At 52.6% G+C, this 25,209-nt stretch overlaps 1 protein-coding gene across 10 annotated transcripts in view; it reads right to left on the bottom strand.

Annotated features, from left to right (window-relative positions):
- The window catches only part of ANK1 (ankyrin 1), a 211,453-nt gene that overhangs the window by 49,771 nt on the left and 136,473 nt on the right, over positions 1-25,209 (bottom strand). For all 10 annotated transcript variants that reach the window (XM_059685307.1, XM_059685311.1, XM_059685314.1 and 7 more), the window contains exons 4-21: positions 24,989-25,087; positions 24,307-24,405; positions 23,142-23,327; positions 21,215-21,313; positions 20,690-20,788; positions 20,303-20,401; positions 18,056-18,253; positions 16,626-16,724; positions 16,106-16,204; positions 13,198-13,296; positions 11,641-11,838; positions 10,951-11,049; positions 10,047-10,145; positions 5,703-5,900; positions 3,910-4,008; positions 1,721-1,819; positions 1,378-1,476; positions 197-289 (exon numbers count right to left, since the gene is read on the bottom strand). In XM_059685307.1, coding sequence (XP_059541290.1) covers positions 197-289; positions 1,378-1,476; positions 1,721-1,819; positions 3,910-4,008; positions 5,703-5,900; positions 10,047-10,145; positions 10,951-11,049; positions 11,641-11,838; positions 13,198-13,296; positions 16,106-16,204; positions 16,626-16,724; positions 18,056-18,253; positions 20,303-20,401; positions 20,690-20,788; positions 21,215-21,313; positions 23,142-23,327; positions 24,307-24,405; positions 24,989-25,087 — 2,160 coding nt within the window. The remainder of the gene's footprint in view (positions 1-196; positions 290-1,377; positions 1,477-1,720; positions 1,820-3,909; positions 4,009-5,702; positions 5,901-10,046; positions 10,146-10,950; positions 11,050-11,640; positions 11,839-13,197; positions 13,297-16,105; positions 16,205-16,625; positions 16,725-18,055; positions 18,254-20,302; positions 20,402-20,689; positions 20,789-21,214; positions 21,314-23,141; positions 23,328-24,306; positions 24,406-24,988; positions 25,088-25,209) is intronic.

Here is a 25,209-nt window from a genome sequence, read left to right as displayed (position 1 = left end):
CTTACTGCTGCCCCTTTAGGTCAGCCCCCAATTCCTCCTACCACTAGGTGGCAGCGCAACTCCATCGCCGGAGAAGACCCTCCCACCTTTAGGCTTGGTTCTTTCTACCAGAAGAGGGCCAGCTCTGAGAGTAACCCATAGGGCCACCCAGTCAGGCTGTGTGTTTGGGGTGGAGGATGCAAAGAAGCAGACATACCACGACACTGGGTTCATCTGTGACAACCTTGAGCACGTCTGTTACAGAGATGTAGCCCAAGCGCTTGGCTATTGCCAGGGGCGTGGTTCCATTCTGGGGAAAACAGCAGAGAGAGGGCGCGATCAGACAAGGGAATGGCGTCTGGGAGGACAGCTCACATTCTAACCGCTATGAGGGTTCTAGGTGGACAGACTGCACCTCGGACCCCTGCACATTTGTGAGTCCAGACATGTGCCAGACGTTAGCCAGGTATGGGAGAGAGGAGGGCAGGGATACTTTAACTCTATAGTGACGGGTGCAAGAACCTTGACAGACGAGCAGAGAAATTTTGCCAGGACAAGTCAAACACTTCCATGAGGGAGCCAACTGGGGAGAAATGAGACAGGAAGGCGCCAGGAAGATGAGGCCACAGGGCAATGCTGTTCACTGCTCTGAACACCGGTTCTTTGGGTGTCAGTAACTGAGCAATAAGATGGTTAAAGTCACCCATATACTTCAACGAACTCCCTCAGGCCAATCAGAAACCACAAATTACCAGAAGTAGGGGAGGGATGTATTCTCTACACTCATTTTAAGAGAAAGATCGAAGTGAGAATAAACTGATATTGAGGCTTTTTTTTTTCTTTTAAGTTCTCTAGTTCTAGGATGTGTCCTGGCCCCCACAGATTCAGCCCGTTCCACAGTTAGGCTCTCAGCAACCACATCCATAATCAAAGTCCGCACACTCTCTGAGCGGTAAGCAGCCTTAGAGATGACTAGCACAACCCGCGCGTTGTCAGGCGAGGAAGGTCACACTCAACAACGATCGCCGACGTTGCTAAGGACGGCCCTGAGGCCCTGCCACGTCATGAGCCACGCAGGGCGTTTGGTGTTCACTGCACCACACTGAAAGCAGCTTCACATATTTTAGAGAGAGTTTCAACAACTGCATTTAAGCAAAACTAAAGCGGGGGGGGGGGGGGGGGTAAATGGTGCTTGAAAAGATAACCTCAGTTCACCAGAAGGAGAATCTAACCACAGCACGCCCTGGCCTGGGGGACCCAGGCAGCTACGACTTTTGGTACAGCAGCCCGTCCAGGCCCCACACACGCAGTAAGGACAGACCGAGACCCTGTGGTTAAGGCTCACAGCGCCGCCCAGGAGCACAGTTTGTCCGAAATCAGGAACCGGTGGGCACTCACCGAGCTGACCTCGTTTGGGGAAGCACCATTTTTGAGAAGCAGTGTCACGATGTCTGTGTGTCCCTGTTGGGCCGCCTGGTGCAAGGGGCTGTATCCTAGCTGTAAGGCGGGGTAGACATTTTGGCAGGATTAGCGAGCTCCGAGAGAAAGACCTGCCCACACACCACAGCGTCTATCCGTCTTCCACGTGCAACATGAACATGCATTTTCCCCATTTCCTCCTCCAGGGTCACAGCTCAGAATTGTGGCAGAGCCCCAAGGGAGCCCAGAGTCACTCTGGCTGCGTACTAATTTGGCACTTAGGAAGGGTCAGTATAGGAGGCAGGTCTCAGACGTCCTCTACCTTGGTCTTGGCATTGACGTCTGCCTGGTGCTGTAGCAGGAACTTCACCATCTTGATGTTTCCATAATGACTGGCCACGTGGAGGGGGGTGTAACCCATCTGAAAAGCAAGAGATGAGAACGGGTGACCAGCAGGGCTTTGGGGCGTACCAAGAACCTCTATAAGCTGTGCATTAATAAAATCCTCACAACAGAGCTGATGAAAAGAGAGCATGACCCTGGCCTGTGGCTCTGTTGGGTGGAGTGTCATCCCGTACACCAAAATGTTGTGTCCAATCCCTGTTCGGGACGTATACAAGAAGGCAACCAATCAATGTTTCTCACATCGATGCCTCTCTCTCTCTCTCTCTCTCTCTCTCTCTCTCCTCTCTCTATTAAAAAAAAAAAAAACACCCCACAATGAAAACATATCTTTGGGTGAGGAGAGAGAGAGAGAGAGAGAGAGAGAGAGAGAGAGAGAGAGAATGTGGATGGGGAAACCCTTTGGAAGACTGACAGCTGCGATGAGGTGTAAGCTGTACGGCCATGGCCAGTCAGGTACCATTGGCCTGGGAGGGAACAGGGCTCAGTGTCAGACAAGTGAAGTCTGAGGTGCCAGGAGGGAGCCGAGGGGAGATTGGAGCAGGCAGCCGGAGCACTGCTGGGGCCCGGTGAAGAGTTCTAGGCGAGGAGACACCTATGAGGAGTTAAAGCCTGGGAGAGGAGCGAGGTCACCCAGGATACACGCAGAGAGAAACAGGGGGCCCATGTGCTGAGGCAACACAGAGGGAGTCCAGAGAAGAGGACTGTGAGGGAGGGACTGCCAGGAGGTGGGAGGAAAGCAGAAGACCCGTGCTGTAGAAGCCGAGAGAGGTTCTGCTGAGGGGGTCAGCCATCAGGCCCTTTGCTGGGAAGGGGCTCAGGCGAGTACAGTTGGTGGCATGGAGATCACTGTGACTTGGATAAGAGCAGATATATTCGCACTAGAAAGGTGGGAAATCCCACTGCAAATTCCCCCAAAGGCTGTCCACGTCGCTGAGCTGCAGTGTAATGGGTTTTATAGGAACTGGTCACTGTTTGAAATGAGTGGGCTTTGGGTATTTATTCATTTGCATTTTGGCTACAAAGGAGCTTATTTTCAAGGACTCTGTTCTGCTGAATATTTTGGTGCTCCCTCCAAAGTCCGACAAGCCAAGGCCCTCTGAGCCCTGTGGTCTAAGTGTCCCTGGAGGGCCGGGGCCAGATTTCAGACACCATGTCGACACAGACCCTACACTGAACCCTAAGTAATGATATGGCTTAGGGACCTACCAGGTCCTAACCCACAGAATAGGGTCTCTCAGGACAGGGCCCCAAAAGACTAAACTGGGCCCACAAAAGAAGCCTCAGAAATCCAGAACATCCTTGGTTTCAAGCAGATTTCTGTTGAGGCTGCAAACAACTGGGGATAAAATAGAGTTTCCAGATTTTTCTCAGGGAAGGCCTCACGTCATGTTGTTGACTGGTGTTCCAGTCAACTTCGGGGGTGGGGTGGGGTGGGGTTGGAGGGGTGTCACACTGTCCCTTCTTTAACACAGCAGCTTTGTGACAAAAAGGAATAGAATGCTACTTCTTCAGCGAAGCCTCCTTCTACCAAATGGAAACTCTCTCTTCCTTGGTGCTTCGAGTGGCTCTCTGGGGCTCTCTTACTCGGGAAATCACGTTAGGCTGTCCCTTCTGGCCTCTGACAGTCACGCCCACACTAAGCCACAGATGCCTCGGGGCAGATTCACCGCCCGGGCTGGGCACCGTTATCCTCAGTCGCTTCACAGAGCATCGTGCACACAGAAAGGTCCACAAAAGCTGAGCTGCATTCGACTGAACGCTGGAATAAAAGGCTGCATTGTCTAGCGAGTCCTAGGAAGCCTGGCGTTTTGACACCCGGCTCATGTACCAGTGAGACGGGTCTTGGAATCATGATAATAGTTCCTCTCAGTTTCTCACTCTAGAGGCTCAAAGGTCTAGCAAACTTCAAAATTCCCGACTGGAAAGTGAGGCAGTGAGGACTGGTGTCTTCAAACTCCACTGCCACCCCTAGGAAGGGGCAGAGAAGAACATGTCGCTGCGCCCTTGGCGTTTCTAAGCTCCGAGGAGGAGTCAGTTCTGAGGCATGAGGGAGGCAGGCACTGGGCAGGGCGATGGGCGCACGCAGGGCGGGGAGGGGAGCCTTACCCGGGTGGGGGCGTCCACCAGGACACCGTGTTTGATCAGCATGTCTGCCACTGAAACGTGGCCTTCTTGTGCCACCAGGTGGAGGGGGGTGAGTCCGCTCTGGAAAGAAAAAGAACGGCGTCATCTTGTAGCCAGTAAAGAGTTCCAGGCCACCATGGAAGAGCGCAGGCCTGGGAGCTGAACCTGGCTCTGCGGCCGCCGACCAGCAGAGCTCCTCCAGCTTTGGGCCTGCGTATCCTTCTCTAAAACATGAGGTGGTTAGAGTCAGTCAGAGGTCAGCAACATTTTCTGTTAAGGGCCAGATCGTCAACATTTTCGGCTTGTATCTCTCTCGCAACTACCCACCCCTGCCAGTTACAGTGAGAAAGCAGGGATGGCCGACACATAAACAAATGGGGCATGTGTGTTCCAATAAAACTTTATTAGCACAAACAAGTGGCGCGCCGGATTGGGCCAATAGGTCCCAGTTTGCTGACCTCTGAACCAGAGGAGCTTTATGTACTTTCCAATTGTAACATCCCCTATTCCCAAGATTCAAGATGAACTTCAGAGCCTTTCATTTCCTTATCTCGAAGATATGGATTAGCACTGATCTATTTCAAGAGCAAAGTAAAGATCACTTGAGAAAGATGAAAACACACGGAAAAGCACGATGTGCCATTTAAATGTAGCGTGTGATCAGATCACAGCCATGTTGCACTGTGGAAAGGATAGAGGCTCTCTTGCTGGGACTAAAAACACCGTATTCTTGGATTTCTCATCAGAGCTTTCTCATGAGGAGAGTCATGCACCAGAGATCTCGTTTGATTTGTGCACACTCCCCAAAAATGTCAGCAAACGCATGCTTTTCTGAAGCTGTATTATGTTCATTTATCATCTAAAGAAGTAGCTCTGCATATTGTATGAAAGGTCCCAAATAGGCCAAGTTCATAGTGACAGATGTGTCAGGGACTGGGGGGTTTGGTAGACATGGGAAGTGACAGCTAATGGGTATGAGGTTTCCTTTTGGGGTGATAACAATGTTCTTAAATTAGATAGTGGTGATGGCTGCCCAATTCTACAACTATACCAAAAGCCACTGAAGAGTACAATTCAAAAGGGTGAATTTTACAGGATGTGAATTAGAGTTCAATAAAACTATTTTTAAAAAGAAGTGACTCTTAGTCTTTCTCGGGTCATGCATCCCTTAGAGAGGCCAAGGAAAACATGAAGACTTTATCCAGAAAAATGCTCACAGGCCCATCCTCCCAAAATGTTGTGTACACATTTGAAAGGTTTCAGACTCATATGCTAGTAATCCCTGGATTGAGAACTCCTATTTTCATGCATAGATTGGCATTTAAAAGCATATCCTCCCTACTGAAAAAGAATAGTTAGTACCAAATTACTAAATACATTCCTGAATGCAATACTGGCTTATGTTTGGGAATGTGTATTGTGGATTTTATTATTGACCTTTTTGCTGATTCTTGAACCCATCTATTTAAAAGGAGTTAGCAAAGGCGTTGGCATCAGATGGGCTCGGGGTCATGCAACCTTGGAAATATGCAACCTCTCTGAATCCGCTGTTTGTTTTTTTTCCACTTATAAAACGGAGATAAAAGCTACAAAGGGCTGTTGTAAGGATTGCGCGCGCGCACACACACACACACAGACACACACACACACACACACACACCACCTAATTCAGAACCTGGGCCCCAGGGGGTGCCCGATATTCAGACATGATGTCCACTAGCTAACACTAAACCATGACTGAGCCCCCAGGGCCAGCCGGAAGGCACCCTGTTTACCTTGTTGCCCAGGTTGCCGTTGGCTTGTCTGGAGAGTAGCAGGGCCACCATCTCTGCATGACCGTCCTGGGCAGCCAGGTGAAGGGGTGTCACGCCCTGCACCGACTCTGCATTCGGGGACGCCCCGTACTGCAGCAGATTGCGGGCCACCTCCATCTGGTTCTGCTTGGCAGCGATGTGCAAAGGGGTGTAGCCGTTCTGAAACACAAGAATGGTTCCAGGGATGCTGAGCAGACCACGTGAGCACCTGCCTCACATTTAATCCTCTGGGGGGCGGGGGATGAGGCCTGGACCTTGGCCGGCTGGACACCCTCCCTCCCCCCGAGCAGGGCAGGTGTCACCCTGGAGGGCAACTTCAGGAAACAAATGAACCAAGTCTATGGTTCGTTTTCTCACCCCCTATTTTCTCTATCAGCCTCTGATCAACGGCTGTGCAGGGAGTGCTCTCACTAACAGATGCTGGGGTGCAAGTAGGCTGCCTATGGAACCCCGAGAAAACTAGGTGAGAAAATACAAGGCTCCCTCTCCCTCCTTCCTGCGTTAAGAACAAGCCCCCAACATTTCATAAAGGAAAGGCAGCAGAGCCCTTCTTTCCCTGTGCCCTGGGCTTGCCGGCTTCAGCAGGTGGAGGAAGAGGACAGGTGCCTGGCAAGGGACTTGGAGACGTGGAGTCGGTTCTGTTCCGCTCTGACTGGCCGTGCAATGCATGCGAGCCCTTCAGCAATGTCTGGACTTCCGTTTGTATTTTTTCAGCCATGAAAGGTGGATAATAACATCTACCTTGTTCTCAAAGTTGTTGAATAGATCAAATACAATAATATTTGAAGGCACTTTCCAAAATTAAGATATAAGAGTAATTTCCCGACTGGCACAGCTCAGTAGTTGAGCATCCACTTATGATCCAGGAGGTCACGGTTCGATTCCTGGTCAGGGCACAGGCCAGGGTTGCGGGCTCGATCCCCAGTGTGGGGCGTGCAGAAAACAGCCCATCAATGACTCTCTCTCATCATTGATGTTTCTGCCTCTCTCTCCCTCTCCCTTCCTCTCTGAAATCAATATATATATATATATTTTAAATCAATATATATATATATTTTTAAAAGATGTAAGAGTAATAAAGCTTGGTATGGCCCATAGGAGGTGTTTAGTCCACGATGAGATAAAGGAGCTGGCCCCAAAGTCAGCTTTGTCAGCTTATTCAGCCGGCTTTTCTTTTTTCTTTTCTTTTTGGTGGTAGGACTTTCTCAGTGAAGGAAGCAGTGCATAGATTTACGTTCAAGAGTAGGCGCCTCACCCCACTGCGGGCAGGTGGCCATGACTTTGGTCGTCACCGTCACCATTGAAACCACTTTCACTCACATCGTCCCTCTTGAGCATCACCGCCACCATGTAGGCCTTTTGGTTATTTCCTCACTTTGTGGATAAATAAGTCAGTTCTCTGAGAGGCCAAGTGCCTTATCCGATGTCACCTAGCAAATGGAATAGCAGCTGGCCCGAGCCTGGCCTTCTGACTCCAGATCCCAGCTTCTTCCAGTGGGCGCTGCGCTTCTAACGCTTCAGTGTGTCTGAGAGCACTCGGGGGTCTTGTTAAAATGCGGATCCTGACCCAGAAGCTCTAGGGAGACCCAAGATTCTGCGTTGCTAACAAGCTCCTCGGTGATGCTGATGCCGATGGTCCGAGAGCCACACTTTGAGGGTCATGGTCCCAAAGCACTCAGGGCCCATGGGGATGCCAGGCCTGAGGGCCTCGGAGCAGGACCATGACTGCGTAAGCACATGTCCACCCAGCCCCAGAGCAGATGGCATAAGGCATATGGGCCCCCACCCTGGCCAGCATGCTTCGCGCTGTCCCAGAGAACGGAGTCCCTCCTGCCAGCCACGGTCTTACTGGTAAGACCAACATTTCTGATTCTGCCAGGATCACTGATGAGAAAATAGGAAAAATGGGGTGGTGGTGGGGGGGCTGACCAATACAGTTGTATAGCACTGGGGTCAGGGGCAGAGCCATGTGCCAAGCGGGTTTTTGTGGAGAAATGAAAAGTTGTAACTTACCCCCCAAATGAAATTGAATTAAAAAAATCATTCCCTTTAAATAATTATGTAAGATAATTCATTGGAGTGTTTCTCCTTTTTAATTTGATTACATTACGAGAAAACATTAAATTCTTCTTTGTAGGTTGTTTTCCCATAACAAGATGGCATTTTGATGATAATAAAGGTAATTACACAAAATGAATTTTGTATTATATCAAAAGAGAGCGACGAAAAGAGCTGTGGTTCAGTGGGTGAAGCCTGATTTCTGGAGCCATCCCTAAACGGTGATCACTCTCTCTCAGATGCGTGTCCGGGGATGTCTGCTCAGCACAGCTGTCAGGGGGGCTGGGAGGAGGCAGCTGAACACCTAGTCGGGTGCCCGGGCCACAGCAGGCAGTCACTACATAAAAGCAACGATGACTAGGACTTCTGTTCATGTACAGAGGACAGTGACTGCAGCAATTTGAAGTATATTCATGAAACTATGTTAGGAGTCCCAGGCTCTTGGGCAGCTGTGATGTCACACTGGCAAGGACAGTACCCTGTCCCGCCAAAAGGGCAAGCGGGCCCTGGAGGTGGCTCTGGCTGCCAGGTGACCGAGGTTACAGCTGAGCTACAACTGTCCGTCTCAAAACAGGGACCGCCCCTCTGAGCTTTCCCGAAACCAGGACTGAAGGGAGTGAATGACCTGTAGGTGACAAGGACAAGGAGCAAGGAGGCAGGAGAGTCAGAGAGAGGTTAGGGAGGGTGAGGTGCCAGTCAAAGGCTCTGCTTTCCCCAGGAAATGAGCTCATCCCAAGGCACGCCCGCCCGCTGGAGAGAGAGCTGCCGAAATGTTAGAACAACATTAGCATCAAAATTAGAAAGGGGAGGGTTTGGTTTGGGTGCAGAGAGATTTGCATGAGAAATTCTACAAAATTGCCAGACGACTTGGTAAACTATTTTTTGCCATGGAAACAAAACCCATCTGTACAGCGTTCGTGCCTGGATAAATCTCTCTTTAAATACCATGAACCTGGCCCTGGTTTCTTTGCTAGAAGGAGGGGGTGGAAGGAGGAGGGGAGCCCAGCTTTTTATTTTTAGATGCAGGAGTAAGTCACATCAGAGCAGGGCCGCATGCTCTGTCTACACAGTGACGTGGGCTTTGCTACAACAGCGGCGGGGACGGGAGCCCAAGGAGACAGGGGCACCTGGGAGACACTGTCTGCAGGACAGGGAGGCTGTAAAACTCAGAGGAGCATCCATTCTGAAGAGGGAAGACAAACGGAACTGACTGTCCCTGACTGCCCGGCATCCCCAGGTGTCAGCTGGACCCGCACACCAGCGCACCTGACAGCTCCCTCCTCAGCGGCAGCCTGCACACTCCTGCTGCTCGGCTGAGCACTGGGGTTTGCTCCCCCGGAAATTATCCTCCGAGTCTTGGCCGCCTTATCGGATGGCGGGTGGTGAGCTCCAGAATGCAGGGACTGCCTGTGTCCTGACCCAAGCCCTGCTCCCTCTCCTGGTCCCTCCTCCTAGTGCGGCCACCAGCCCCACAGCGACCCTCTCGTCCCAGACAAACACTCCCACAGGGGGCAGCCTGTCCCCAAAAGTGATCCTCTGTCCAGCTTCCTCCCAACACCTTGCATCACCCCACCCCCACCGCCAGTCTGGTCTTACGTAAGCCAGCCTGTCAGCTCCCTTTCCTCCGTTCCCTTAAGTGGCCATGAGGCTGCTGCCCTGAGCAGGCGCTTCAGAGGCTGCAGGAGGCCGGCACACTGGACACGTGTCTACATGTGACATACATGGCTGTGCCTCGTTCAAAACCACCACGACCTAAAAGTCTGAACGCACAAGAGGAATAGATTTGGGGGGGGGGCGGGTGTGAATATTCACATTCAAAATAGGTCCCTTTCTTCAGGGTTCCGGCAAGTTCACTCACAGCCGCATATTTCTCCATGTGCGGTCCCTGCGCCGGAACGAGACTGACGGAGACGGGCCACACGTGGGGACGCCTGTGCGTGCTGACCTTGGGTGGCCCACGTGCAAGACTCAGCTGACACTGGCGCTTCGGGGACACGTTATTGTGTAGAAAGAATCCACCTCTGTGAGGTAACCTGATGCTACGAAGTGTTACCCACTTCCCACCCACTCCTGGTCCCCAAAATGGCAAATATGCTCCAGGGGAGAGCTGAGCTGGGACAGTGAGGCGAGATTTCTGAGGCAAAAATAAAAGCAAACACCGGAGCCCTTTGGCTGCTTCTGGAACAGCCCTCCCGGGAGGAAGCAGGCAGCTGCTCCGGGCTCCTGCTGGCGGTCGGGGAGGCTTACCAAAGCAGGACTGTGTGGGGAGCCGCCCCGCGGCAGCAGCAGCTTGACGATGTCCAGGTGGTTGTGATGGACGGCCATGTGCAGGGGAGTCAGGCCGTACTGCGGGGGAAGGGGGACACGACAGAGAGAACAGCCTTCACTCAGTGGACTTCTCAGAGATCCCTTTAGCTATAGCAGCACCATTCTGGGGTCCATGTCACTTCTTTTTTATTTTTATTTTATTTTATTGCTTAAAGTCTTACATATGTGTCTTTTTTTCCCCCCGCCCTTGACAATCCCCTGGCCTCCCTTACCCCCCAGTGCATGTCACTTCTTTTACGCAGGTAAAATCTGGTTAAAATCATTCCAGAATGCCCTGGCTGGGCTGCTAAGTGGTTAGAGCATTGGCCCATGGACCAAAGGATTGTAGGTTTGATGGCCGGTCAAGGGCACATACCTGGATCAGGGCGTGTGGGGGAGGCAACCCATCAATGTGTCTCTCTCTTTCTCTTTCCTTCCCTCCCTCCCACCCGCCCCCCCCCCTCTCTAAAAAAAAACAAAAAACAATGGGGAAACTAAAATACTCCTGTGAGGATTAACAACAACAACAGAACCATTCCAGAACCAATCTTGATCCAAAGTCACTAAGGGCACAAGCAGCCGGACCCAGGGCCACCTCCTCACTCCTGCTGGGCCCGATGGGGCAGTGCCATCAGCACACTGGCTCAGCGAAGGCCACCAGGTCTTTCCAGAAGGTCAAGGCCTTTGACAGAAAGACAAGTCTTCCTGAAGGCCATTCTCTCTGATAGCTGCCCATTGAGAAGATGTATAAAATGGGCGCAGGCAAGTCACGCCCCTCACAAGTAGTGAGTTTACCTTTTGCTCAGGCTTCTAACCGGAGAGGGGGACGCGAGGGCACACTCACCTTCCCGGCGGCATTAGGGTGTGCGTCCCGCTCCAGCAGCACCTCTGCCACCCGAGCCTTCCCGTACTTGGCCGCCACATGGAGAGGGGTAAATCCTTTCTGAGGAGAAACACAGGCTGTCAGAGCCACGGGAGCCACAGGCGTCCTCCCTGGAGCAAGGGCGGGGCCAGAGGAGGTGTCCCGCCTTAACAAGTGTGGAGACGCCCGTCAAATAACGGACCGGAATTCCTGATCCCTCCGAGAGGCTGCAGGAATCAGCAGGTTTCCTCCCCCACTCCCGGACCCCCTTCTCGTGGTGAGCAGAAAACCATCTTTCACTGTGATTCGACCATTAGCTCGTTGAAGGCAGGGGTTGAGTCTTACTCCTTCTAATATCCCAGAACCTGCTGGTTTGTCTAGAGCAGGTGCTGAGCCAATAGCGATTCCGAGGTAAATGGATGAAGGCTGAATGGGTGAATGGGAAACCACAGTCCACCGCCTTTCTGGGTGAGAACCAGGACATATCAGACTCCCAAATGGTGGCCAGTCCTGTGGGGTGCTGCCCCCCTCCCCCCTGCCCCCCACCGCCCTGCTTTCAGCACAATTAAGGCAACACAGAGGATCAGGTGGGAATGCCCTCCCTTGCCCCCAGGCCCGGCAGGGAGTGGCCTGGGGTCGTCGCTTCTGGAGAACAGGAGGAGGAGGCTGTACCTTGGTCATGCATGCCTGGGACGCTTCCTTTTCCAGCAGGGCCAGAGCCGTTTCCACGTGGCCCTCTCGAGCTGCAATGTGCAGGGGGGTGTGCCCGGCAGTGGTGGTCAGGTTGGGGTTGGCACTGTTTTCTAGCAGGAGCTTCACCATGTTGGTATGGCCGATGCGAGCTGCACAGTGAAGTGGGGTCTGGTCATCCTGGAACCCAGAGTGGAAAAGAAGAGGAGGGGCTACTAAGGTTAACTAATCCAAAGCTTCATCTTACAAAGAAGGGAGGTGATGCCCAGAGAGTTACGTGACTTTCTCAAGGTCACACAGCTAGTTACATAAAGAGGTGGCATTCAAATCACATCTCTGAGTTACAGAAACCAATATGCTCTTACTCAATCCTTACAACAACCACTTGAGTAGTTATTTCTACCTAGTTGCCCCAAGGCCCAGCCTTCCCATCTGTGAAGTGGGAGTAATAATATCAACCTCCTAGGATAGTGATGGCGAACCTATGACAGAGGTGTCACGCGAACTCATTTTTTTGGTTGATTTTTCTTTGTTAAATGGCATTTAAATATATAAAATAAATATCAAAAATAAAGTCTTTGTTTTACTATGGTTGCAAATATCAAAAAATTTCTATATGTGACACGGCACCAGAGTTAAGTTAGGGTTTTTCAAAATGCTGACACGCCGAGCTAAAAGGTTCGCCATCACTGTCCTAGGACTATGGCTAGGATCAAGCAGAGAGTGTGGATAACATGTTTCACACAGTGTTTGGTAGGTGATATGCTCTCAACAAGTTGTAGTGGTGATTACCGCATTCAGCCCAATCTGAGTGGACACTACATCTACCTCTTTGATGCTGCTTTGGGTTTCTCTATGCCAAGGGTCATTAGAGTCGACACTGCTGAAGAGGAAAGATGACTTCTTCACCCCATCCCAACCCTTCCTGTTCATGCCTGATGCTGAAGGGGTTCAGTGGGTGAGGTCTCTGTGTTGTTGGGCCCAGTAGTGGGGGAGGGGGAGGCCTCCCTCACGTGGCCCAACCAGAAACCAGAGTCTTAACTCTAAGCAGAGCCCCTGCCACCTGTGGGGTAGGAAAGTCTGGTGTTGGCCCAAGCCAATCAACTTGCTGACTCAGCAGCTAGTCTTAATCCTTCACCCACCAGCCCCTTGAAATGCCTTTTCCAACAAGGGGGAGGCATCCGTTTTTAGATCAAGTCATTCCGGACTGATTTTCACTGGTAACACTTTCTTTAAAAAGTCACTTCTCTTCGTACACCACGACTGTAACCACCACGAAAGCCTTTTAGCCCAATAAGCGCTGCAGGCCAGCCAGGCTCCTGGACGTGCATCATCCTGAAGACACGTAGCTCGGGCAAACCCGACTCTGGCCTTGTCAGGACCCCAGCCAAGCAGGACCGAGTGTTTACTGCGGGGCCACGGGGCGACAAGGAATCACTGTGCCACCAGCACTGCGGCCAGGCCTCTAATAGGGTGGGTTTCTCCGCATGGAGCTTGCATAGCTTGCGTCCCAGGGTCCTTCCCACCTCCAGGACACACCTTGGCCTTGGCATTGACTTTGGCTTTGTTCTGGAGCAGGTATTTGGCGACTTCCATGTGCCCTGCCCTGGCTGCCATGTGTAGCGGGGTCTCCACTTTCTGTAAAATAACGAAATTATAGACCTGTTACTACATGCTGGGTTTCCCCAAGGGCACACGCAGGGCTCTGAAGTGTGAGCCTGGAGAAGGTTGGCAGGTTTCCATCCAAGAGGTGGAGCTGCCCCAGCAAGCAGCTCCTTCCGCCTTCAGGCTGCTGATGCCCAGTGTGTGTGTGTGTGTGTGTGTGTGTGTGTGTGTGTGTATTCTAAGTATACACACAGGTAAACCTCAGAGCTCATGAATGTTTAAAACTGCAAACGCATTCCCAGATAACACAGACATTCCTAAATTATTGTCCAAAATACACCCCCCTAACTTGCATATGTGTGACAAGTTTGATTGGAAAAGTGTCAGTATATATGGACGTTCTCCCCAAGTCCGAAGCTTCTGCTCTTCTGAGAATTCTACTCTATCCCCAGAGAGGAGATCTAGGGATCACTGGCTAAAGCGGCCCTCTGAGGCTCCTTGGGTCAGCGTGTAAGTGGCCCTCTGAGTGCTCCTTGGGCCAGTGTGTAAGCGGCCCTCTGAGTGCTCCTAGGGCCAGTGTGTAAGCGGCCCTCTGAGTGCTCCTTGGGCCAGCGTGTAAGCGGCCCTCTGAGTGCTCCTTGGGCCAGTGTGTATGCAGCCCTCTGAGTGCTCCTTGGGCCAGTGTGTAAGCGGCCCTCTGAGTGCTCCTTGGGCCAGTGTGTAAGTAGTCCTCTTAGGCTCCTTGGGCCAGTGTGTAAGCGGCCCTCTGAGTGCTCCTTCGGCCAGTGTGTAAGCAGCCCTCTGAGGCTCCTTGGGCCAGTGTGTAAGCGGCCCTCTGAGGATCCTTGGACCAGTGTGTAAGCGGCCCTCTGAGTGCTCCTTGGGCCAGTGTGTAAGCGGCCCTCTGAGTGCTCCTTGGGCCAGTGTGTAAGAGGCCCTCTGAGTGCTCCTTGGGCCAGTGTGTAAGCGGCCCTCTGAGGCTCCTTGGGCCAGTGTGTAAGCGGCTCTCTGAGGCTCCTTGGGCCAGTGTGTAAGTAGTCCTCTCAGGCTCCTTGGGCAAGTGTGTAAGCGGCCCTCTGAGGCTTCTTGGGCCAGTGTGTAAGCGGCCCTCTGAGGATCCTTGGACCAGTGTGTAAGTGGCTTTCTGAGGCTCCTTGGGCCAGTGTGTAAGCAGCCCTCTGAGGCTCCTTGGGCCAGTGTGTAAGCGGCTCTCTGAGGCTCCTTGGGCCAGTGTGTAAGCGGCCCTCTGAGGCTCCTTGGGCCAGTGTGTAAGCAGTCCTCTGAGGCTCCATGGGCCAGTGTGTAAGCGGCCCTCTGAGTGCTCCTTCGGCCAGTGTGTAAGCGGCCCTCTGAGGCTCCTTGGGCCAGTGTGTAAGCGGCCCTCTGAGGCTCCTTGGGCCAGTGTGTGCGGCCCTCTGAGTGCTCCTTGGGCCAGTGTGTAAGCGGCCCTCTGAGTGCTCCTTGGGCCAGTGTGTAAGCGGCCCTCTGAGGCTCCTTGGGCCAGTGTGTAAGCGGCCCTCTGAGGATCCTTGGACCAGTGTGTTAGCGGCCCTCTGAGTGCTCCTTGGGCCAGTGTGTAAGCGGCCCGCTGAGTGCTCCTTGGGCCAGCGTGTAAGCGGCCCTGTGAGTGCTCCTTGGGCCAGTGTGTAAGCGGCCCTCTGAGTGCTCCTTGGGCCAGTGTGTAAGTAGTCCTCTCAGGCTCCTTGGGTCAGCGTGTAAGCGGCCCTCTGAGTGCTCCTTGGGCCAGTGTGTAAGCGGCCCTCTGAGTGCTCCTTGGGCCAGTGTGTAAGAGGCCCTCTGAGTGCTCCTTGGGCCAGCGTGTAAGCGGCCCTCTGAGTGCTCCTTGGGCCAGTGTGTAAGCGGCCCTCTGAGTGCTCCTTGGGCCAGTGTGTAAGTAGTCCTCTCAGGCTCCTTGGGTCAGTGTGTAAGCGGCCCTCTGAGTGCTCCTTGGGCCAGTGTGTAAGCAGCCCTCTGAGTGCTCCTTGGGCCAGTGTGTAAGAGGCCCTCTGAGTGCTCCTTGGGCCAGTGTGTAAGCAGCCCTCTGAGTCTCCTTGGGCCAGTGTGTAAGCAGTCCTCTGAGGCTCCATGGGCCAGTGTGTAAGCGGCCCTCTGAGTGCTCCTTGGGCCAGTGTGTAAGCGGCCGTCTGAGGCTCCTTGGGCCAGTGTGTAAGCGGCTCTCTGAGGCTCCTTGGGCCAGTGTGTAAGTAGTCCTCTCAGGCTCCTTGGGCAAGTGTGTAAGCGGCCCTCTGAGTGCTCCTTGGGCCAGTGTGTAAGCGGCCCTCTGAGGCTTCTTGGGCCAGTGTGTAAGCGGCCCTCTGAGGCTCCTTGGGCCAGTGTGTAAGCGGCTTTCTGAGGCTCCTTGGGCCAGTGTGTAAGCAGCCCTCTGAGGCTCCTTGGGCCAGTGTGTAAGCGGCTCTCTGAGGCTCCTTGGGCCAGTGTGTAAGCAGTCCTCTGAGGCTCCTTGGGCCAGTGTGTAAGCAGTCCTCTGAGGCTCCTTGGGCCAGTGTGTAAGCGGCTCTCTGAGTGCTCCTTGGGCCAGTGTGTAAGCGGCCCTCTGAGGCTCCTTGGGCCAGTGTGTAAGCGGCCCTCTGAGTGCTCCTTGGGCCAGTGTGTAAGCGGCCCTCTGAGGCTTCTTGGGCCAGTGTGTAAGCGGCCCTCTTAGTGCTCCTTGGGCCAGTGTGTAAGCGGCTTTCTGAGGTTCCTTGGGCCAGTGTGTAAGTAGTCCTCTCAGGCTCCTTGGGTCAGCGTGTAAGCGGCCCTCTGAGTGCTCCTTGGGCCAGCGTGTAAGCGGCCCTGAGCTCTTGGTGTCAAGAAAAGAGCCCTGCTGTCCCCACAGGCTTACCACGTTGGAGACATTGGGCGATGCCCCCCGCTGCAGGAGGTTCTTCACAATGGGCAGGTGCCCCATGAAGGAGGCCACGTGGAGAGGGGTCAGGCCGGACTGGAACAGAAAAGAGGAGTGAGAAGAGAGAGGACTTCCCCACTCCTCCAAAGAAGAGACAGCCAGATGTCGCTAAGGCTTTCCTGCCTCCAGCTGCTCTAGACTAGTTTTCCAAGAAAAGGGGGTTCAATGAGATGGGTTCATTTCCAGGAAAATGGCTGGAGGGAAAACATCATTCACTACAGGAGGATTCTGCCCACTTTTACAACTCAAAGAATTGCCTCTGATCTTGGGAAGCTCCCTGAGACTTGACACAGGTTCCCTTGTCTCGGTCACCCCCGATATGTTCTTTGGAGCAGTCTAGACTTGCATGCACACGCACACTCCTGTGGCCACACAGGGCTACACAGGACAACTCCCCAGGAGGCCATGGGAGGAAACTGGGGGGAGGCCACCCGCTCACCTGCAGAGTTTCTCCTACCTCGGTGACCGCGTCGATGGAGGCTCCCATCTTCAGCAGCAGCTCCATGACCCGGATATGGTTCTTCTTGCAGGCGATGTGTAAGGGGGTGAAGCCATTCTGCAGCCCCGCACAAAGGGAGACAGACAAGCTGGCGCTGACACGCCAGCCCAAGGGGCACCCGGACCACCTTGCTGAGTGAAAGGCAGCCTCTACCCCAGCCTGTCAGCAATTCCCCACAGACCAGAACGTCACTCACTGCAAATCACTGCAGAGGCATGTGGCTCTCACTTCAGGCACCAGGCACGTTCCTGAGCATGTTGTCTATAAACCTTTTCTAAAAATTTAATCATCTTCTTGGATGCACTGAAAGAGCCTGCTGTTTAAAGTCTCTTCAAGGGGAAGTTTACGCGGAAGAGTGTGTTTGCGAAGCCAAGCGCATTTCCTCCTCTCAGAGGCTGATGCTCACGTTTAGTAAAACGGATTTCTGTGCATCAGCTCTGCCCTAAAGTAATACGCTAAAGCGGGAACTCCACCAGGGCAATGATATTTGCTTGCTTGTTTTTGTCTACTCGCTGGTGTTTTTCGGTGCTTTATCCCCCTAGGGCAGTGGTTCTCTAAGTATGTGTGTGTGTGAGGGTGTCCCCCCATCCCCACCCCGGGACATGTGGCAATGTCTGGAGAGATTTTGATTGTCACCACTGAGGAGAAATGCTACTAGCACCTAGCAGGTAGAGGCCAGGGATGCTGCTACACATCCTCTAGTGCACACGGCAGCCCCCCTGCCACAAAAAGTATCAGGCTCAAAATGTCAACAGTGCTGAGGGCTGAGAAACGCCGACCACCTGGAATAGCGCCCTGCACGTGGTACAAGCTTGATGAGAGTTTTCTGAATGAATCAGTGAACCATCCTTGCAGTCTCTGGAGGCTACTCTGCCTTCCAAATTCTCTCTCTAGAGGGGGGGGTCCGGGGCAGGCTCTGGGTAGAGCTCCAACCCCCCAGGTCCCTGAACCACCCAGGAGGGGATTAGCTTTAGGCCTGAACTCACCTCTGAAAGCCGCATGAACACTCTGCAGAGGAAGGATGCATACTTATCCAGGCCATTTCACTCACCCTCAGGGCATATAAAGCCAGGCGGTCTCTAAGAAATCACCGTCCCTTGGCTCTGGGCCCAGCTCAGGTGGAGTGGCACCCTTAGCCCAGGTGCAAACCATGAACTCTGCTTCCTGAGTCAGGGCTCCTGGGCCCAAACACCTCCCCTGATCTCAGCCTGTTACTGGGGCTGCTGTCAGCAGGAGTCCCTGTCCTGCCTGTGCACCGCCATGCCCGTGAGCATGCACTGACACCTTCCAGGTCAGTGCCCCTCCCTGGAGGCTCAGCCAAGCAGCTCTGGTCCTGCCTCCCTTGGTCTTTGTCCCTCTGGCACCTTCTCCAACAGCCTCCCACTCACCAGGGCTCTGGAGTTTGGTTTGGCCCCTTTATCCAAAAGGACCTTGGCCACTCTGTGATGGCCACAGTGGGCTGCCACATGGAGGGGGGTCAGGTGATCCAGGGTGATGTCATCTATTTCTGCGTTGTATTGCAATAGAAGTCGAACACAGTCAAGGTGGTCTCCCTGAGCCGCCATGTGAATTGGGGACAAGCCGTTCTGGGTGGAGAGGGAAGAAAACAAGTAATCACAAAGGCTTCTGGAGACAGAACAAGGCAATTCAGGGCAATGATTCCAACCTCACTTCCTGCTTCTTCCCCACACGATGCTTCATGTGGAAATAGGGTCATTGTAGGTGTTGTTAGTTAAGATGAGGTCATTAGTGTGGGGCCTATTCCAGTATGACTGCTGTCCTTATAAAAAAGAGAAATTTGGCTTGGCTGGTGTGCCTCAGTGGTTGAGCATCGACCTATGAACCAGGAGGTCATAGTTCGATTACCGGTCAGGGCACATACCTGGGTTGTGGGCTCCATCCCCAGTGGAGGGAAGAGGGGCAAGGTGTGCAGGAGGCAGCTGATCAGTGCTTCTCTCTCATCATTGAGGTTTCTATCTCTCTCTCCCTCTCCCTTCCTTCTGAAATTAATAAAAAACTTTTTTTTAAGGAGAAATTTTACACAGACATACACACAGGGAGAACGCCGTGCAAAGATGAGAAAGAGATCTTGGTGATATTTCTACAAACCAGAGACTCCCTGCAAACCACAAGAAACCGGGGTGGGGGTGGGGGGGCGGGGGGGCGGGATGGGGCCAGGAGCAGATTCTCCCTCACAGCCTCAGGGGAGCCAACCCTGCTGGCCCTGACCTCCAGACTGTGAGACAATAACCTTCTGTGGTTTAAGGCCGCCCCCCTCCCCCACAGGATGGGCACTTTGTTATAGCAGCCCTCGCAAGCCACACACTTCATTCCACTCGCTGCATTTTAAACAGGTCATACCATATTTCCCAATTGAAAAGAAGAAAATTCTCAGTAAAGAATTTTCATAACCACCTTTTTTTAGTCCCATTTTAATAATCTAGATAATATAAGAGCATTACTAACTTAGGACATTTATGAGTTTAAATACAGGCCCTCTGTGGAAAGATGTTGAGAATTTCGTGACCTAATAAGTGGTAGTAGCAATTATACCTTCACTTCTCTGAGGACTTTTGCTTTTACATGGTCTTTCAAAGATGCTATTTCATGTAATCATTCCAATAGCCCAGGGAGAGAGGAGGAGAGCTCTCCAGATGAAGAAACGGAGGCACAGAGGGGGTAAGAGGCATGCTCAAAGGCGCACAGCAGCACAGCAGCCTTGGATGGAGGATTAAATGAGATATAAACTTATTTAGTAGAGGATACCTTCACCCAACACACACACACGCACACGCACATGCACACACACATGCCAGCTTGGTGCTGTGAATCATGACCCAAATTACAGAGAGCTCTGCAGAATACTCACATGATCATTTGTCAGGAAATAAATTGCCTTGCTTGGCTAAGAACTATGCTATAACTTTATGACATAGAACTTCTCACAGAAAACCTCCAGAGTGGTTTCTGCCTCACTATTCTAAACTCACATCCTCTAAATTCACCCCAAAGAATGGGGAACGGGGCCTGGAGGAGGTGTAGGCAGCACCAGGTGGTCTGACAGCGTTAGCCCCAGGAAGACTCAAGACCTGCTATGAGGACCGAGGATGGGCCTTGGCTCTGGTCCCTAGTGGACACTGAAAAGAACTGCTTTGGTTCCTTTTTAACTTTACTCCAGCCTGGCCTGGCTCTGAAGACTTTTCCCAGTGCTTAGGTCCTGTCTTTTCTGGAGCCAGGGTGAAATAGAAAAGGGTTGATCTAAAGCTATGGACAATTGCAGCCTGGGGGGTCAAATCTGGCCTGCTGCCTGTGTTTGTAAATAAAGTTTTATTGGAACATAGCTGCTAGTTTGCATATTATTATCCATGGTTGCTTTCCTGCTACAATGGTGGAGTGGAGTCATTGAGACAAAGGCCAAAGGCCTGCAAAGCCTAAAAATATTTATTATCTGGCCCTTAGAGAAAATTCTGCTGCCCCTGATCAAGATAATAATTAGGGCTATACAGAGTGCCTCCTATGTAACAGGCATTGGGGGCAGTCACGCACACCGGCTCAGTTAGCAGTATTAGGATCCCAGGCTGGCCTGGCCTGGAGCCCCGCCTAAAAGATACTCCTCGTGGAAAGGAGGCACGCACCTTGGTTTTGGCTTGGATGGGTGCCCCGTGGTCCAGCAGGATCTCTGAGATCCGCACGTGCCCATTCCGAGCTGCACAGTGGAGAGGTGTCAATTCATCCTTTAAAAAACAGTCACAAAGAGAAAGCCCCAAAGGCACCTATCAGAGGCCGTTGGAGAGAAGGCTGCCCAGCATCATTCCCACCGCAGGAGCACGATGCCTCCTTAGGACCAGCCTGACTCCATCACTGTCTTGTTATTGTCTCCTGCTGCCCCTGGCTCCGGCTGTGTGCAGCTCCGGGAGGCTGCAGGCCCACCACCAGCTCATCACTGAGGCCCACCACCCCGGGTTAGACTCTGGAAGGTAGAATCCCTCCCCTGGCCTTGCCACGGAGCCCCTGGCACCCACCTTGGTCCTTGTTTCTATCTGGGCCCCGCGGTCCAGCAGGAGCCGCACCATGATCACGTTCCCCCGGCGGGAGGCGATGTGCAGCGGCGTGATGCCGTTCTGGAGGGAGAACAGAACCAGTCAGGGCGTGCATCCTCCTGGGGAAAGCAGCTGCTCCCTACCCTACCCCTCATGCCCCCGGCCCCACCCTGCAACGGCAGCAGAACTAACAGCCACATGAAGCCTACTCTTAGGACATTTCTTGCCAAAGAAAAATTTCAAAACCTGTATTATTGTTGTTAATCGTGGCACGCTGGCCACGCCCAGGTCTTCCAGGGTCAGCACACTGGGAAAGCAAGCCAGTCCCACCCTCCACGTTTCCCCCCTCTAGAAGGGGCACAGGGGGGCTGAGGGGCATGTGATTAGAAACCCACCAACGAGGAGCCACAGCCCCTCCTGCAATCGGGGGAATTCATGCTGCCACAGGAGAGAGGTGGGAGAACCTAGACTCTAGGCCCCCGAGCCCCGGCCTGCCAGAGAGCTCACCTGTGGCGTGAAGTTGACACTGGCTCCCCGGTTGAGGAGTAGCTGGGCCACGTTGAGGTTCTCATAGTGAGCTGCGATGTGGAGGGGGGTAAATCCTGTCTGGGGCACAACAGAGGGGGGACAACTTGTCACACGCCATGTACTGCCATTTCTGTCTCAGCGTCAGCCCAGGGATTCCGACAACGCCTGCCGGGCCAGAGGACCCCACGCATCAAGCAGAGTTAGGCTGATGGGAACATTCGCCGGAGGGGTCGAGAGAGTCTGTGACAGGTTATATTCAGAATCCAGGTGAAAATTATTTGCAAAGCTATGTGCACCCCTCTATTCATTGCAGCATTATTCCTGGTGGCCAAGACATGGAAACAACCGAAGTGGCCTTCAGAGATCACTGGATAAAGAAGATGTGCTACGTATATACAGTGGAATACTACTCAGCCATAAGAAAAGATGAGATATTTCCATTTGCAACAACATGGATGGACCTTGAGAATACCATGCTAAGCAAAAAGGCAGAAAAAGTTAAGAACCATCTGAGTTAACTCATATTTGGGGTATAAAACTGTAAGCAACAAGTAAACAAACAAAAATAAATGAACAAAAACTCAGAGACACAGACAAGAGTATGGTGGTTACCAGAGGGAAAGGGGGTGAGGGAGTAGTAAAGGGTACAGGGGACCAAATATATGGTGAAGGAAGATGATTTGACTTTGGGTGTTGGGCACACAAAGCAATATACAGATATCATGTATCATAGAAATGCACACTTGAAACCTATATAATCTTCTTAACCATGTCACCCCAATAAGTTAAAAAACCCCAAAACTTACCACTATACAAAAACCTAAAAAATAAAAAGCTAGCCTGGCCAGTGTGGCTCAGGGATTGAGTGTTGCCTCGTGAACCAGGAGGTCACGGTTCGATTCCCTGTCAAGGCTCATGCCCAGGATGCAGTAAGAGGTTTGCAGGAGGCAGCGGATCAGTGATTCTCTCTCATGATTGATGTTTCTATCCCTTTCTCCCTTTCCCTTCATCTCTCTGAAATCAATAAAAACATATTTTTTAAAAAATAGGGATTGCCCCCGAGTGACCCACATTCTTTGTTCTGTGGTTCACCTGGACAAACCATGGACTAGGATTGCCTCCAACCCTGTAGGCGCTTTCATCTGAGTGCTTACTTATGAAGAGATTTTAATTAATGAGTAAAAAGTGGGATTGGGTCCATGATCTCAGTTCTAGGGATGTTTCAGCCCCTTTAAAGGGTATAATGACTCAGCTGGCTGGTCAAACACAGACATCTGACCCCTTGGTGGGTCTATTGCCATCTTTCTGTTCCATAACCTCAGACCCTCCCTACCTACCCGGTCAGCACTTCTCCAGACCAAACCCAGGGGCCATGGGGTGAGGGGACTATAAGAATAACCCAAATGCAAGTCAATTCCCACAGCAAGAGGAGAAATGAACCACCTAAACTTACAGGGAGTGGGTCATCAGTGACTCAGAACGTCAAACAGCATGTCCAGATGGCTAGCCGTGCAGGCCCCCTGGGATGACCCTTCACATATGCGGTTACTCCCTCCCTCCACCAGGGGGCAGCCAGGAAAACAATATTCTAGAACACCATCTGCTGGGATTCCAAAGGTGCACTCTGGCCAGAGACCCAGCCTGCCCAACTGGACACATTCTGGATGGCCGGGAGCCACAGAAACCTGCCCTGCTCCACACCAAGCACATTTTTCTCAGTGTCCACCGGGGGTTTAAAGTGGGGCTCCTAGATGTCCTACTGGGGACCTCCAGGAGTCACTGTGGGGCTGGTGCTCCGTGTAACGGCTAGGACCACCTCTGGTCTGGGTGAGCTGCCTCGGTAACCCGCGGGTCTCCATGGTCCCGGCTCTAGACTTCTCCTGGTCCTCCGTCGGGCTGCCCTCACCTTGGAAAGCACGTCCGGGTTGGGGTCATTCTGCAGAAGCACCGCCGCCGTCCGGGTGTCGTCGTTGCGGGCCGCGATGTGCAGGGCAGGGAGGCGCACCTTCCCCTTCGTCCCGTAGTTGATGAGGTGTGCCACCACGTTCTCGTGGCCCTGCTGCAGAGCCACGGCGAGAGGGGTGAAGCCGTCCTGGCCAGAGGGGAGGAGGAAAGGTCGATTTGCTCTGACTGTGGGCAGGACCCACGTGACCACACCTCAGGGCTCTTGCTCATAGCAGGCCCTCAGCCTCCAGTCCTCTGCTCTTCAAAGCCCTCCCACCCTCCTCTAGGTCCCACATCAATGCCACCTCCTCCTTGAAGCCTTCCTTGACCCCGCTCTCCTCTGCAACCTCACAGAACCTACCGTCGCTTTTCTTAAGCACTGACTTATTTTGCCTTTACAATTTGTTCCCAGTCTGAGTGCTATGAGAAGCATCTGTTTCTTTTCCTACCTATTCTCACCCCATCTACTGGTGCCTGAACAGTGCCTTAAACACGGTGAACGGGTATTCACTTATTTATTTCACAAAAATTAATGAACACCTACCAAAAGCTAGAAACCATGTCAGGCAGTGAGATCTTAATTGTGAGCTACTGTTATTCATTCCCTCAGTTGTATACTGGGACCCCACGAACTGGCAAAGCAGAATGATAACAGAGTCATGTAACTGTTGAGCCTGTACAGTGATAAAGCTCAAGAGAAGCCTTAGCTTCAGGTTCAACGTCATCGTTTCATCAATGACAAAATTCAGGATCAGAGTTAATTGACTTGTCGAGGGTGCACCATGGATTCATGGCAAGAGACTTTCTCATTAAGGTCCAAAGCAGACCTGCCTATCATACACAGCTGCCCCACCCCTGTCCTGCCTTCAGTGTTGGTTATAGTGGAAGCGACATGTTAGACTCTGATGTCATTTCTCTGCTATGTGCCTGGGCATTCCTCAAGACCCATGGCAGAGCCAACAGCAGCCAGGAGGAGTGCAGGGATCTGAAGGTCAAGAGCGCTCAATGACACTACATTGATCCAGACACAGGCAGCACCTCCGGCCGCGCCTCAGGAACACACGCCCCGCAACCAAGTCCTACCCCTGGAGACTCCCGGCGGCGCGGCCATTTCCCAAGGTACTTACTTCTGTGGCTACATTCTGATTAGCTCCATTCTCCAGTAAGAACTTAACCACTTCCAAGTGATTCTCTTGTGCTGCCATGTACAGGGGTGTGAAGCCTTTCTGTAAACCAAGAGAAAAAGTCATTGCACGTCACCCACAACAGTGAGAGATGCTAAAGCCAGCGCAAAAATCTCTAAACTGGAGGGCAGCGCTCTCACACCCTGTTTTCACCGAGCCCACAGGACAACACCCCCGCCCGTAGCTCCAGGTCTAAAAAACTCATTGTCCTTTGAAATGGCCTAATGGGGTGATCACAAAGGGCCACAAGGTGGGGGCGACACTCCATGGAAGTCTGTTTCTGCCCCTCGCCTCCGTCAATCAGCCTCTCCCACACACTTCCGTATTTTCCCACGTCCCAGCCCCCATGCACAGCTTCTCTCCCCAAATGGGCCACAACTAAATATATTATCTGGCTGGTTTACGGAACAGGGACGAGGTCCACAGTGACCAACCACATCATGCTTAGAATGTGTAGAAGTGTGAAAAAATACTAAAGACGCCTGCTTCGCTGCTTGGAGACATAGCAAACCTAGACTCAGCCACGCAGTGTGTGCAGCCCAGTAGCCAGTGCCCGCGGCGTCACAGACACACAGGTGAAGGAGAAAAGAGCGCCCTCTAGCGCAGGGACCGGAGAGAGCCACACCTGAGACTGGGCGTTGACATTGGCGCCATAATTGACCAGCTCCCGGACCACCTCGTCCTGACCAGCGAGGGCGGCGATGTGCAGAGCCGTGTTCCCTTTCTGAAACACACGGGAGGGAGAAGAGGAGGTTTCCCACCACACCTCCCTATGTGACTGTTAAAGGTACAGGAACAAGGGTGCTGTTTGGGGGTGCGCAGTGGCTTCCTTTAAGGTCAAAGGGG

The sequence above is a fragment of the Myotis daubentonii genome, chromosome 2 (genome assembly GCF_963259705.1).
Source record: "Myotis daubentonii chromosome 2, mMyoDau2.1, whole genome shotgun sequence".
Lineage (NCBI taxonomy): Eukaryota > Metazoa > Chordata > Mammalia > Chiroptera > Vespertilionidae > Myotis > Myotis daubentonii.
This window is presented reverse-complemented; position numbering and strand designations above follow the sequence as displayed.